At 32.4% G+C, this 15,859-nt stretch overlaps 1 protein-coding gene across 2 annotated transcripts in view; it reads left to right on the top strand.

Annotated features, from left to right (window-relative positions):
* The window catches only part of LOC107450331 (alpha-2-macroglobulin), an 81,722-nt gene that overhangs the window by 40,247 nt on the left and 25,616 nt on the right, over positions 1-15,859 (top strand). For both annotated transcript variants that reach the window (XM_071183084.1, XM_043047099.2), the window contains exons 19-24: positions 802-985; positions 3,527-3,596; positions 7,439-7,667; positions 9,488-9,727; positions 13,140-13,191; positions 15,627-15,719. In XM_071183084.1, the coding sequence (XP_071039185.1) occupies positions 802-985; positions 3,527-3,596; positions 7,439-7,667; positions 9,488-9,727; positions 13,140-13,191; positions 15,627-15,719 (868 nt within the window). The remainder of the gene's footprint in view (positions 1-801; positions 986-3,526; positions 3,597-7,438; positions 7,668-9,487; positions 9,728-13,139; positions 13,192-15,626; positions 15,720-15,859) is intronic.

Raw genomic sequence — 15,859 nt, 5'->3', positions numbered from 1 at the left:
AAACAACAGGTTGACTTGCAACTCGAATGCACATCCAAATGATTTTAGTTTAAGTTATGGAGTAAAAAGTAAGATATTTTTAAAGGGATAAAAAATGTTCACAAAAATCTTTCAGGTATAATTAATTTAATTCAAAGTAAGATTGATCTGTATTTGATTATAATTGGCTAATCAATGATATTAATGTCAAAGTATGGAATTGAGTAATTCTAAATCAAAATGTTTTCAAAAGAATCAAAGCTTCCTCTTTGTATTAAAAGAAAGTTAATGCAACCATCACCGCTGTTTCAGGAAATTTAAGCAGAGCGTTCTTGTCTTATGTCTAAATGTCTTATAACTCAAAAACTATTGCGTGAAACGATAATGGAATTGTGCACTTTCTAGATAAATGTTTAAAGAAAATTCTGATAACAAAATGTTATTGATGAAGTCATTAATTCTTGAGTTCCTTGATGTTGAAGAATAGAATGTTACGCATTATTCAGTTCAGCGAGAACTATTAACACAATTATTTAATTTAATTAATGTTATATATATATTATTATTATTATTATTATTATTATCATTATTATCATTATTATCATTATTATTATCATTATTATCATTATTAAAATGGTAAATATAATATTTTTCATTACTTTGTCTTAAATTATTACAAAATAATGGAAAAGGAATAAAAATTAGTTTCATGAAATTTCTGCGCTAAAGTGTTATTGCTAATTTCATGTATTCATTTTAAACTCTGAAACGTAAAAGAAAATTATCAATATGTATTCTTAAATAAATCTTCTTTTCAACCAGAATCCAAAACTTCTCGTCATAAGCGACTTGTTTATAGCTACGAGGCCATGCAAGAAAAATAATGGATATGATTTTTCTGTCTTTGATGAATTTGATGATGCTGAATATATAACTGCGGAATACGCTACCGGAGAATATTTAACAGGCGAATTCGCTAGTTATGAATACGATTCAGGTGAAGCAGGTAATTGAAATTTACTCAATCTTCGTGTTACGTAAATCTACGATATTCTGAGCACTCACTCTTCTAATCCATATCCCATGTTGATAACAAATTTAGACAACTTAAAGTTATTATCCTAATTTGAGAGAAAAAATTATTAAATTATTAAAATAGAAGAATATTAAAAATTATAAAATTATTTTATCCCTGCATGGTGCTTAGCTACTTATAAAAAGTAATGACTCAAATTATATTGTGCGATTAAAATTAGTTGATTTACAACTTAAATTTAAAATATCATGCTTATTACTATTAATTATAATTATTATTATAGTTAAACTCACGAGAGCGAATGGTCGTTAATGATGATTGGTGGTTTTTAAGGGCTACCGGAAAAAAAAACTGAGCACCCTGAAAAACTTTTAATCTAATGACCGGATCGTCTCGTACTAATTCATCATGGTATGGGTCGTATTTGTGTATTTAGAAATACAAAATTACACACTGTAAAATGATGCACAAAAATGTATACCATGCAATTCGAAATATTTTAACAATTTTTCAATAAAATAATAAAAAATGATAAATATTCACTAAAACTTACTTTTTGCATGCATTGCAGCTTTGCGTTTTTTTACTTTGGATAAACACATATTATAATTGTGTACAAAAACTTTCCAATTCGTTTTAAAAGTTCTCGAGATACAGCGAAACACGAAAACAGTAAAATTAACAACTTTCAAACTTTTCAAGCTTTTAAGCATGCTCCTGACCGAACAATTGGGACAATAGTTCCCAGATTGATGTGTTTAAGGCATCAAAAATCCGAATTCGTGTACTTGTACCTGATTTTTATGTCTGATTTCGTAACTTGAAATATCGTCTGCACTTATTAATAAGCATATTCGAGCTCATCCCAGGCATTAAGATTAAGTCCTAGAACTTGAAAATCCGATCATTATATAAAAAAATTATTCAAAGTAATCCGTTCTTGTTTTTTTGGTTTTTTTTTTGCGCACTGGACATGATTTTTTGCAAACGATTTTAATTTTAGTCTGTGTCATTTTCTTAGTGGAGAAGTGTCACTTATGTTGGCATCATGAAAACCGGATTGATGAATAAAACTTAACTTAAATAAAAATGATCCCAACAGCAGATATGATTACTTGTAAAAAAAATTTACTAATTATGAATGACAGAACTATTATATTAACAAATAAGGAATTACGCTTTTTGTTTATATGCGAAGTTAATATGCGAATAGTTAAAATGCGAAGAGGTTTGTTTGCTTGAAATACTCAGTTTTTTTTTCTAAAATAACACTTTATTTTCTAATTTAACTTTCAACTTTTAAAGTAAATCATAGACAGCATAGTCTTTAGTGCAATCTGACTGCAACATGAAGTTGTAGATCTCTTTCAGAGATCTCTCTAAATAAGAGCTTCGAGCAAATATTTTGAATGCCTCTTGATCTACTTATTTGCTTCGTTAATATTTTTTGTTTTGATATTTTTTCGCGTTTCCTTACTTGACCTTTTCCTCATTCTGCGCAGAGATTTGCCTGTTCACTGGGAGAGTTTTTGATGGTCTCTCCTAAAAGTGTTTTTTCGAGACAAAGTATATAAAAAATATTTCATGCCTCCCAAAAGTGGTCGCAAAAAGAGAAGTCGTTAAATAGAAGTGGACTTTCCAGAAGTTTTCACTATATTCTTATTACTATTACTTTCTATTTTTCAATTCTACACTCTATAACAAAAAAATTTACCAAAAAAACCATTTCCTTTGACAGCCGGACCCCTTTGGTCGTCATTAGAGGTACATTTACTGCACAGCGGTACGTCGACGACATCCTAAGACCTGTTTTGCTACCGTTCCTTCTGCAGCACCCTGGGCTGGTTTTTCAGCAGGACAATGCCAGACCACATACGGCACGTGTTGCTATAAACTATCTGCAAGCTTGTCAAACTCTTCCTTGGCCTGCCAGATTACCAGATCTCTCTCCCATCGATCCTGTCTGGGATATGATGGGAAGGCGATTGAATCTGGCACGGAATGTTGATGACCTCGTTCGACAATTGGATCGAATTTGGCAGGAAATACCGCAAGAGACCATCCGGGAGATTTATCGGTCTATACCACGCCGTGTGGCAGCTTGTATCCAGGCTAGAGGCAGGTCAACACCTTATTGAACTTGTTACTGTAACTCTGTAATAAATTATTGAATTGTTCTGAAATTTTAATCATTTACTATTCTGTACATTGTCTTCCTATCCACCAATTTTCGTTTTAATCGGACAACTCCTTCTTGGTGCGTCGATTTTTTTGCTATAGAGTGTATAAAAAGTTTTGAAACAATGAGCATTAAACCCTTAAAAATCTATAACCATTTAGACAATCATGAAGCATGTTTCATTACCATTTTAAATAATAAGCATTCACAAATTTCTTGCTTTCTCTTTCCTCCGTTCCCCCAATGCCCTATCGGTCATTTCAGCTTCAGATCTAACAAATGCAGGTTACGAAAAATATTTTTAACATAATAATAATTTTGTATATTTTCAGCGACCCAATCAGTGTCAGATGTCAGAACAGACTTTCCAGAAACTTGGTTGTTTGAATTGGAAATGACAGGGTAAGTACCGTTTAACATAGAGCACTTATACCAAAATCGCCGAATTTCTTACAGATTCAAAGAAAAGTAAACCACTTTCCTCTAAAACGGTTTCTACCATCATAAGGAAGTAAATGGAGTGAAAAAGTCTTAAATATGATTATAATCTTCATTTAATTTATATAAATAAGTTGTTGCTGGATATTTACTTTAATTAGTAGTATATAATTAAACAGGCAACAATACCCGATTAAAGAAGGAAAATAATGCTACAATTATGTAAGAATTTAAATTGATTTCCAATTCTGTCATTGGCGTTTTCTGAAAGGTTGTAAAGTATCATACAGTTATTTATTTTCCTTTGAATAAATTTTCCAGTATCAGCATAATCGGTTTTCATCAATTTAAACAATTACAAAATCAAATTTCAAAACATTTAGTTTGGTTCAGTTTGTTAAGAATTATTGGCGCAAAAGCCATTTTTGGCCACACCACACTTACAACTTGTTCTATAAGAAACATTCTGCTATAAGTTAAAGTGTTAGTTAATAAGTTAAATTGTTTTGTGAAAACCAATGTCTCTTAGATAATTAAAAATGTTATTGTGTTGTTTATCTATGAATAATGAAGTCAATATTGGATTAAAGCTACCAAAATGGCGTTGTCTCTATGTCTTAAATTTGTTACACTCGGTTAAAATATGCTTAATAGTGAGCGGTTCTCTACAATGAGAACATTCGGGTGCAGGTTCGTTTAATAAAAGATGTTCATGGGTTATTCGAGTGTGACCAATGCTCAAGCGATTTAATATTACATCTTGCTCTCGACTAATATTTAGATTTTTATAAGATTCTATGGAAGGTTTAATGTCATGCAATTTATTATTTATTTCATTTCGCCAGGGTAAGTACTGTTTATTGTCAATCGCATTTTTGATATCTGTGTCGGTTAGAGGGTTGTTTATAGACCACCTTATCTGCTGTTTCATTACCCGAAATGCCAGCATAGCCTGGTACGCAATAGAAAATTATTTCATATTCTTTTAGGAGTAAATTGCTGTATAGGCTTAAAATATTATTTATATTAGAATGTGTATTCAGTGTTTTATTTCGTAAGGCAACGACGCAACTTTTTGAATCTGAATATATTATCCATTTTTTTAAACTTCGAGAGGAAATATATTGGAGAGCCAGATAAACTACATGGCATTCAGATGTAAATACGGAGCATTTCGAATGTAATTTTTTAGATATTGCATAGATAGGGGTAACAGCAGCTCTTGCAGCATGGTCAAGACCTTTAGAGCCATCTATATAAATGGAATTAATATCACTATATTATTTTTTGTGTGAATTAAAAATCTGTAAGTAAATGCTAGCAGCAGTTTGTGCTTTTGTCAAATTGTTAAAAATATCAATAGTTTCGGAGAGAAATGACGACCCATGGAGTTCTTAATTCACATGCAGGTAAAATATTAAAATCTTCTAGGTTTAAGTCACAAAAAAGCTTTCTTACTCTCAAACCAAAAGTCGGTATTGTAGAGGGTCTGTTACTAAATAATCTTTCATAAAATGGAATTATGACATTTGAAAACATGGGGTGTATATGATGGCTTTTGACATGAAGATAGTATCTCAATGTTAACTTATTGCGTCGCTCGGCAAGAGTTGGTCCATGATATAAAGCGTTTAAACTTTTTATGGGTGATTTGCGAAATGATCCTGTTGCTATACGTATGCCGGAGTTATGGACAGTGTCAAGATATTTAAGAACAGATTTTTTTCTAGCTGATCCGTAGACAACGCAACCATAGTCGAGTTTAGATCGAATGATACACCTATAAATTTCGAGCATAGCATCTGTATCTGCCCCCCAAGAAGAGTTTGTCAAAACTTTAAGTAAATTTAATTTTAGTCCACAGATTTTTCTTAAGTGCTTAATATGAGATGCCACAGTGAGTTTAGATCTAAGATCAGACCAAGAAATTTTGTCTCGCTTAAAACGGGAATATGGAAGTTTATGATATATAGCTCAGGATCGAGATGGAGCTCTCGTCGTCGACAGAAGTGTATACTCGTTGTCTTATTTGTTGAAAAATTAAAACCATTTAACTCATCCCATAGGGATAATTTATTAATAGTGAGCTGCAATTGTCTTTCGAAAGTGTGCATATGAGACTCTTTGCAGGAGATCCGCAGATCATCAACGAATAATCTGCCGTCCACTGTAGATGGTAATGTACAATGGCGGACAAAATTAAGAGATGGAAGACATTTTCCCAAATATCTCAAAAAATACTGAATATAAATAAATGAAATTTGGTATGGATATAGATTATTCCATGATAATACAGTATGCAAAACAAAAATGAAAGTGCCATTCACTGGCAAGACCTATTGCCAATAAATCCAATGTAGTCAGAACTTAAGGATAAAAGATGACAATAAAAGTGAGGCATGTACAGTGTGTGTTGCCTCTAGTATGGTGTATGGTCACCCCTGACAGACAGACAGCATGCACAACGAGTATGCATGCTGTTAATAAGGGAGTTAAGGAGGACTTGTGGAAGACCCTCCCATTCTTCCACCAGAGCAATTTTTAACTCCAGAGTGGCTCTGGGGGGAGGTTGGCGCATCGCAATAGCTCTCCCAAGAGCATCCCGAGCATGTTCAATTGGATTCAGGTCAGAGGATTTGGCTGGTCAATCCATCCGTTGAATATCCTCGCTTTCCAGATACTCATCAACCATGAGAGCCCTATGTGGTCACGTATTGTCGTCCATAGAAATGAACTCAGGGCCAACAGCGCCCCTGAAAAGACGCACATAGGACTCTAAGACCTCCTGCCTGTACCTCTGGGCATTCATGGAACCACTGTCAAACACATGGAGCGGTGTGTGGGTATCTTGCATGTGCGAATGAATGTGCGAAAATGCTTTCCATCTCTTAATTTTGTCCACCAGTGTAGTTAAAATATCGTTTATTTTAATAAGAAATAGGGTTACAGTAATGACACAACCTTGAGGAACACCTTCCTTTTGGTTAAAAGCCCCAGATAAAGTGTTATTCATTCTCACTTGAAATGTCCTGTCTGTTGAAAAGTTTTTAATAAGATAAAACATATTTCCATAAATGTCATAATTTAAAAGGTCCCCTTAAAGTGCCGTATCTCCACGTTCGATCATACGCTATAAAATATATCGAGATTCCAATAAATATATTAACCTTGCGTTTATTATTCCCTCTGGAAGTTTGCAAAGACAACTGGCAAGAGCGATTGGTCGGTAATTGGTAGGATGTATAGGGTCCTTACCTGATTTAGGAATGGCAACTACATATGATTTTCTCCATATTGATGGGAACTGACCGTATTGATGGGGACTGAGTGTGCCAAAAAATTTAAAAACAGGCGAATGTGCAGTATACTATACTACTTACGTAAAATCACTAACCGCTTTACATTTCTGATAAATAGAATCTGTAAGAGGTCTAACCTTTTTTTATAAGGTCTAGGGTCACCAAGTAATATCCCTCTATCAAAGGCTTATTAACAAAAAAAAATCAGGAAAATGAATGTCAAAAATTTAATTTAAAATCTAAAATGGCGAGGCATTGTAGCGTATTAAGATCATTACAAATGTTAATTATATTATTGTTATATAAAGTAGCAAGATTATTCTAAAACCAAAAATCAAATATCAAGTGTTGAATACTAAGTGTAAAGGTGTTATTTTATAGTAATTAACACCAATTAATTATATTAATTAATACATATTTTACACTAATTAATATAATTAATAATAATTCATTTAATATTTTCTAATTTAAAAGTGATTATTTTGAAATTTTTAACTTTACTTATAGCTCTGATGGTATATTTAAAGCAAAAGAGAAATTACCTGACAGCATAACGCAGTGGATTGGGCGAGCAGTATGTTTGAACACAGAAGACGGTTTAGGAATCTCCGATGATACCAATATCACAGCATTTCAAGCATTTTTTATTGATTATACTCTACCATTATCGGCTATAAGAGGAGAAGAATTTGATGTTATTGTTTCATTATCTAATTACGTTGATGGAGCATTACCTGTAAATATGAAGTTCATTTTTTAATTTAATTTTTCTACATCCATAAAAATTTTGTTTGAAGAAATAGAAGTTTAATACGAAACACTAAACTGGAGATAAATATATGCATAAAATCAACACAGGCTTAATTGTTTCAAACTTTACCAGTGAACTTCTTACGATTAAGGAGGCACTCACATTTTATATGACCAATCAGGGGATTTCAAACCCAACTGAGGGATTGGTAATCTTCTCTAACTCAAAAGCGGTCTTAGAGGCAATCAACAATGGTGAAATCAACGCTACCTCTGCTATAAATGTCCTACTTGATGGCTTGCTCGGCAATGGGAAATCCTGCTTGCTGCAATGGATACCAGCTCACGTGAATATTGAGGGAAACGAGTGTGCGGACTCCTTGGCTAAGGAAGGTAGAGGTGCCGACCAACTTTGCACCACCATCACGCTTGCAGACGCAAATGCAGTTGCAAGATACAGATTTCTGTCCCATTCCTTCAGGAAACCCCTCATTACTGACTTTGATTGTTCCAGAATCTTAACATCAACAATTACAAGACTAAGAACAAACCACTTTAAAGGGATGAAAATTCTTCCCGACAAAATAAGAACTTATATTCCCTGTAAGAACTGCACATATATATCCAACTTTCCCCGGATCACATTCTCGAGTACCCAGCCCTTACCCCATATGTTTTACAACTGGGTATGGTGCCACTGACTTCAGAATTTCGTGAGATCCTCTACAGTAATGATGTATTGGAGCTTGCGGATGCAGTTTTGAAGGTACACGAGGCCATTTAATAGTCCGTGGACACGATAATAAAAAAATAAAAAAAAAAATAAAAAAAATACGAAACACTGAAAGTACTCTTTAAAAACTGTGTTGTAATATCTCTCCAAATATGATTCTGAACAACATACAGCTTTATTTCAGTTTATTTCAAGTTCGGAAACGTCACTGATAGTGCAGTTTGGATATCGTCTTTAAATTGTTAGTCCAGTGCAAGTCGGCGTGAGTTTGTTTTTGTCCTCTGCGCTGCTATATATTTACAAAGTTAATGTCTGAAATTGCGTTTGATCGTCATCAAAATTTTTAGCAATATATTATTTATTGCATCCAATTGATTATTTCTGCCATGCAATTTGAAAATGTTTCAGCACAGATTTCGAAAAACTTTACAAATATTTTATTCCCCTTGCTAATACTATCAATGGTAAAATAGAACTTAAGAAAACACGTAAAACAAAATTGATGTTTTATAAAACTTTTGTTTTTAAATACATAGTTTATGATATAAGAACACCAATTATATAAAATGGTTTGCAGGGCGCCGGACTAACGTTCGTGTGAACGGGTATTCAAATCCATCCAGCAGAAAACTCTCCGCGTAGTAAATGGTGACTGGTACACGCTAAATCTGTCGCGTCACAAAGTCTTTCTTGTTCTCACTACAAATTATACCTCTGGGGGGTACTAAATTGGAGATTGGGTTCAGGCCAAAATTACGATCTGTGGAGGAATGAATGAGTCCGCATTGTAAATGGATGTGACAGAAGTTGAATTCTTGGCCTTAGATAGCGTCACTGGACAACGAGAACAATCGCACCCTTAGCCTTAATGGCAAACAACAACAACCAATTATATAGAAAAAATCTCAATTTTGATTTTTTTGCCACTTGCGTTGACTTTTCAATTGCATAGCAGTTCTATATTAGGTGAAATTGCTCTTCAAAGTTTAAAAGGTAGTTTTGAATCAACTTCTTTACGCTCGTATACGAGCATACTTTGAAACTTTAAATAATAATTGTTTATTTTATTGCAGGTAACTGTAACTCTCGATCATCCGACAGGTTTCACAGTTGTTAATGGATCTATTAACGAAAATATGTGCATTCAGCCGAAAGGGAAAACGAGCATTCATCTGACATTAAAAGGTACTCAAGTTGGAAAAGTTAATATAACTGTGCGAGCAGAAACTACTTCCAAAAGTTCTGTTTGTGGAAATTCAACTGTATCAAAAGCATACGCCAGAGATGCTATTAGAAAACCTCTTGAAATTGAGGTATGGTACATCTGCCTGAAATTTTATAGTTTGAATATATTAATGCATTCGAACTTGCCTATAACGACCGCAATATGCGCATGTTATAACCGTGTGCTCTTAAAACACTTGATTGAGAAAAAAGTACTCACTTTATATACTTTTCAGTACACCTGCACATTACATGTGCTGTACAAAATAAGTTCATTTAATTTGCTTAGAACTGTCCTAGTGTCTCTTTGATGCGTTATTGTTTATCGGATAATACACGGGACCAAAAAAATCATTGTCATTTATACATCATGCTTTCGAAAAATTTTCGTGTTTGCTAGCTTTATGAATTGTCACTAAATTACAGTTGTCTTTGGAATATTGAACGTATTTTTCAAAGGGATTAGTAGACCTAGAGAAGGGGAAATAAGTAGAAATTTAATGAATTATAAAAATATTGATCTCTAAAACCACGGTTTGCTCATTAAAATCTAGCTAGGATTTATTAAACCTAGCATTGTACCAGCGAAATTGTTAAATCAGGGCTCGTTGTAAGTGAAGTTCAGCTGTGCCTTATTTTATCTGTATTTTGAAAAATATGCACACAAAACTGAGAAATTGCTGAATCTTCCATTTAGCGTCTCTGAAGTAATGTCTAAGGAATGAAAACAGAAACATCTTTTTGCGACAATTGACTCATTTATTGCATGAAAGTTCAAATCTTTCTCTATTTTCATTTATTACTTACTATACGCAAACGATTGAAGAACTCATTATAGCTGTCGTGCACCGCTTTTTCTGTAACTTGATTCCAAATCTGTATAAAAATGTTCAGAGAATTTTTCGATAGGTAGTCGTTCCGTACACTCAATCTTTGAGAGCATATACCCCAACATAAAATGACCAAGTGAATTTAAAATAGCAAAGAGCCAGGTTGCTCTTCCGTGTTAATGAAATCGGGTGAGTTGCTACTGCACCATGCCTGGATCTTTATTGGTTTGTGGGCAACGTAGAGTCTTGTTGAAAGCAATATGATTGCCCTTAGATTAAATCAAAACATGAATCAGTAAAATGCATTCTCAAAACTTGTTAGTATTCAGCGTTGAATTTAACTCTTGGTTCAATAAAACGGAGAGGAAGTTTTCCTTTTTTTGCACCATCCGGAAGTTTTCCTTTTTTTGTATGCACCATCGTTTCCGATGCAGTTTGATATTGTTTCACAGCCAATTTTTCCTTAGAAATATAGGCAAATCTTGATTCATAAACGCTATCGTTTTGCTGATTGTAACAGTAGTGCTGTATAAAAAATATCTTGCTGGATAAAAAAAGTCTTTCTGGATGAAAAGTTTTTCTGGATAAAAACTCTTGCTGTATAAAAAATCTTGTTGGATAAAAAGTCTTGCTGGATTAAAGAAAACCTTGCTGGATAAAAAGTCGTGCAGAATAAAAAATTTAGCTGAATAAAAAGTCTTGCTGGATAAAAATTCCTGCTGTATAAAAAATCTTGCGGGATAAAGAGTCTTTTTGGATAAAAATTCCTGCTGTATAAGAAATTTTGCGGGATAAAAAGTCTTGCTGGTTAAAAGAAAACCTTGCTGGATAAAATATCTTGTTAGATAGAAACATCTTGTTAGATAAAAAATCCTCTTGGATAGAATATCTTGTTACATAAAAAATAATCTTGTTAAGTAGAAAAATCTTGCTGGATAAAAAGTTTCCTGTCCAAAAAAAGAATGTCACAACACGCATGTTAATGTAGCATCATCTTGCTCCTTTTAACTGTAGCACACTTTTGTGAGATAATGAATTCGTTGTTTTTTGTATAGTTCCAGCTGTAAACATTTGAGTATTCTGTTCGCCGTTGACGATGATATTCACATCCTTTTTTTAAATACCCATAACAAATTGGCATGGAAAGTGCCTATTTCGTTCTCTAACGGTTTTGATGACGTTCGCTGTCCTAACCGTTCTTTTTGCTCTACCCCTATAATGAACTGAACAGTCACCAGTGCTTCTAATTCCTTTCAGAGTACAAAAAATGGCTCACTACAAACTTACTTACTTTTTTGAAAATGTGACAAGATCTTAGTTTTTTGGTATAAAATTTTTGAATGAGCTTTCGAACGGCATCCATTTTGACCGTGCAAATTTAGACTACAAGCATGTTTATACTTTAAAGAGAAATTAAGACATTTTTCATGTAAAAAAGCACTGGTGAGCATAAAGCAATTCAAAAACTGGGGACATATACTCTAGTACAGGGGTGGCGAACCTTTATGCACCAACGTGCCATTTTTTCTGCAAATTTTTTTAATGAGGTCATAGACGTGCCGACAAATAGTTTTGACTTCATGATTATTGGGTAAATAATAATATTAAATACTATCTACTCAAAACTCTTTATTTACAACGAAAAAAAATTTTTTTTTTGCAATGTCTCAATTAAACGCATAATTCAACTTAAAATAACATCAGTGTGATTTCTGTTGTTGCAGATTAGATGACAAATAGCTTATATTAGGGTTATAAGATGTTAGTTTAAGCAGAACTGTTAATTTTTTTGCTAGTTATTTATTGTTAGCTTGTTTTTTTATGGTTATTAATTGCTTTTTTGGAATTGTTCATTTTTTTGTTAATTTTTTGTGAATTTCAATTTAATTGTTAATATGCTTCATAGTGCACTTATCGGTGGCGTGCCCAAAATATTGTCATATTGCATGATCGGTGGCGTGCCCAAAATATTGTGTCGCGCGCCATAAATGGCACGCGTGCCATTGGTTCGCCATCCCTGCTCTAGTACATATACTCTAGTGTATTACTGAACCCTTCTAAAGTTAATCTTTATATGAATATATGTTTAACACAAATAGTGATTTTACTATTTATTTGCTTGTTTCCTCCTTTCTCTTCTTCTGTTTGTTTCTGTGTCAGACATAGTTTCTAATTTTATTCAGTTATTCCGAGTATTTTATTATTGAATTTGTTGTTATATAGCTGGATCCAACTCTTCTACCTTTACTCCAATTTTCATACTTCAGTGTTTCCCTGCTTAAAACATTGGAGCATGAAACATTTTAGAATTTAGAGCAATCATGAAAAATTAACTTTTCAGAATTTCATAAAGAATTAATTTCTATTTTCATTATTTTAGCAGTTGCATCCAAAAGTGTCATAAATCGATATATTATGAAATAATTCGTCAATCATAACCACAAAATGCGTTTGAATACAAATCTCATATTTTGCACTTTGTGATATTCTCGCATTCTTAATACTTATTAGAATGAGAGCAAAATAGTTTTAAGTTCAAAAAATTGATTGCAAAACTTTCCTATTGAATAGTTTTGCAATCTAATAATCTATTTATCTTGACTTAAAACACTTTTCATTTCAACTACTCAATGCAATATAAAGTTTTTGTCATCTTTTTTCATTCTTGTAGGCCGAAGGATTCTCGGAGGAAAAAGTCATTAATTCATTGATATGCCCTGCAGGTATGTAATTTATATATTTATTTAATTCTGTAACCGGCGTGGAACACTCGATCTATTTAGGCTTACGACTGCCAACGTTGAACTATGTAGCCTTGTAATTTTGAAACCAATCTGGAAGACAAGGGAACTCCTGGATCAAGTATTTGAAGAAATTTGTATTCGTGAAGATTTTTTGATGGAGCTAACACATATTTGAACTATGCGAAGTAGAAAATCACGAAACCTTCCACGGTTAACCCGAGAATCTGGAAATGATTCATTCTACCCCTGAGAATGTCTTACGCCATCACTGTGGTCGGTGCGAACTGGGAGCTCAATTCGTGTTTAACAGTCATCTCAGCGATTCGAACCTAGGTCACCAAGTTAGGAGGCGGGCTTTCTATACCCTGAACCACGCCGTCTTATTTGCATTCAATGTAGAAAATGGAATACAATTAAGATGTTAGCTAACAGAACTACCCAGATCTTAATCAAACAAAGAAGTTTGCTGAAATTTTTATGCAGCTAGTATTTTCGTATTCGAAAATAAATACTCTTTTTGTGTTCACTTTAGTAGCCTGGACATAAATTTTTGAGAAAAAGTTTAACAAAAATTGTAGACATTTCTCTGAATACATGATAAGGAATGCAAGTTTGAAAAATTACTTTTAATGGACTTAAAATCTACTCGCATAAATTTCGCATAATTTTTCGTTAAAGTTCAAAATTATATAATAAATTATTATGTTAAAATATAGTAACGAAATACAACGTTATCCGGATTCTTACAACTCATTGCATATAAATGATAGAATTTATTTTTAACTTTTATATATCAATAGAGTTTATTTCTAATATTTTATGCAAAAAGAAATTCATTTCTAACGTTTCATATATAAAAAAGTAAAATTCATTTTTAATTTTTATCCATCTTATATTTGGTATTTTATGAAGGACTAGGTATTTTAGGAAGGCTCCACTCTCTTCTCGCTTCGCTCACCAATCACAGTGGTTGCTTCTCATTCATCATTGAAGATCAAAGGAAACGATTTGATGTTACTTCTGGCATCCAGTCAAGCACGAGCTTATGAAATGAAAGTCGTGAAAGAGATCAATTGCTTCTACAACAATAGATAAATAATTGTTATTTAAAGAAAAAAATGCATAAAAATTGCAATGACTTTCAAACAAAGAAGATTTAAAAAATAAAAAAGTTTATAATTCAAAATGGTCCTATCAGCACGCTAAATTTCAACTGAGTAGTTGCATCTTAGCAGACAGTAAATGGACCAGCATAGCTATTTTACTACAATAAGTTTAACATTTAATAATTGTCAAACTAATAAACTGTTCGTATTTTTTTTTATTCCATTAAAATTTTTCAACATTTTTCTACATTCATTTTGCACTAGATTTTGAGCAGGGCAGCAACGTACCGTGAAGAAGAAAAGCATATAAAATTCTCAAAAAAAACACTTATTGTAATAACGTTCTAACAAATTGTAATTTTGAAAAAAAAATGCATGCTAAGTTCATAAACATGTATGGCTTCTCTCTAGTTGAACTTTTACGGTCTATCAAGCTGCAGTATGGTGTTCTTTCCAACAAATTTAACAGATAATAATTTTTGAACTAACTATTAAAAGTTAATTTTTTATTCAATCGTAACACGTTTCTGAACACTAATTTTAAGTTTCTAAATGTTACAGATTTTACGCCAAATTTGCGTCTGTAATCCTTACAATTTTTCAATATGGAAAGAAATTATTAAAAATTTTGATCAATGAGGAAAGTTCTAAACTGAAGCAAACTCATACAGCTAATAGTGTTCATAGTCTGAAGGATGAATTAAAATTAGCTGTGTATTCTAGTATTAAATTTTAGTCTAGTAAAAAAATAAATAAATATTACGCTATATTTCTGATATTTTTTTAAACAAACTACTGTAAGACATATAGGGCACTTAGCATAATTTTAAGTCGTGTGTTACATTTGATTTCGTGTTATCATACATAAATGTTTTTAAAAATTGCAAATGTATCTCCATCAACTAAAAATGCAAATTATTCTACATGTAACCGAAAATTTCACCCTTATGATTTAATTTAAGCTATGTATTTTATTGAGTAATTTTTATATTCACTTTGTTTGCAATTCATTGTTTGAATTCCAGTTTAGTAAAAAAATATACACATTACATTTCGGATAGTTTTTTTTAAACAGTTAAAAATATAAGGCACTTAGCGTAGTCAGTCGGGTATTACAAATAAAGTGGGGTATTACATCTGATTTCATGTTATCATACAAAAGTGTTTTTAAAAATTGCAAAATGTATCTCCATGAACTAATAATGCTAATTATTCTACATGTAACCGAAAATTTCACCCTTAAGATTTTATTTACTCGATACATTTTATTGCACAATTCTTATATGCATTTTGTTTTGAATCCTTTAGATAGCAGTAGTAATGTTTATAAGACGTCCGTGATTCTTAAAACACCTAGCGACCTCATACCCGATTCTGCGAGAGCATACATAGACTTTGATGGTAAGCACAAAATTTTCTTGCATATTTAATTTTAAAGGGCTCTAAAAATATGAAAATGGTCAAATACCTCAAGAAATACGCATCCAATAAAAATATGCGTGTAAAATATTTTCAAAAGATGTGTTAAATGATCCCAAACA

This window comes from Parasteatoda tepidariorum, chromosome 7 (assembly GCF_043381705.1).
Source record: "Parasteatoda tepidariorum isolate YZ-2023 chromosome 7, CAS_Ptep_4.0, whole genome shotgun sequence".
Classification (NCBI taxonomy): Eukaryota; Metazoa; Arthropoda; class Arachnida; order Araneae; family Theridiidae; genus Parasteatoda; species Parasteatoda tepidariorum.
This window is presented reverse-complemented; position numbering and strand designations above follow the sequence as displayed.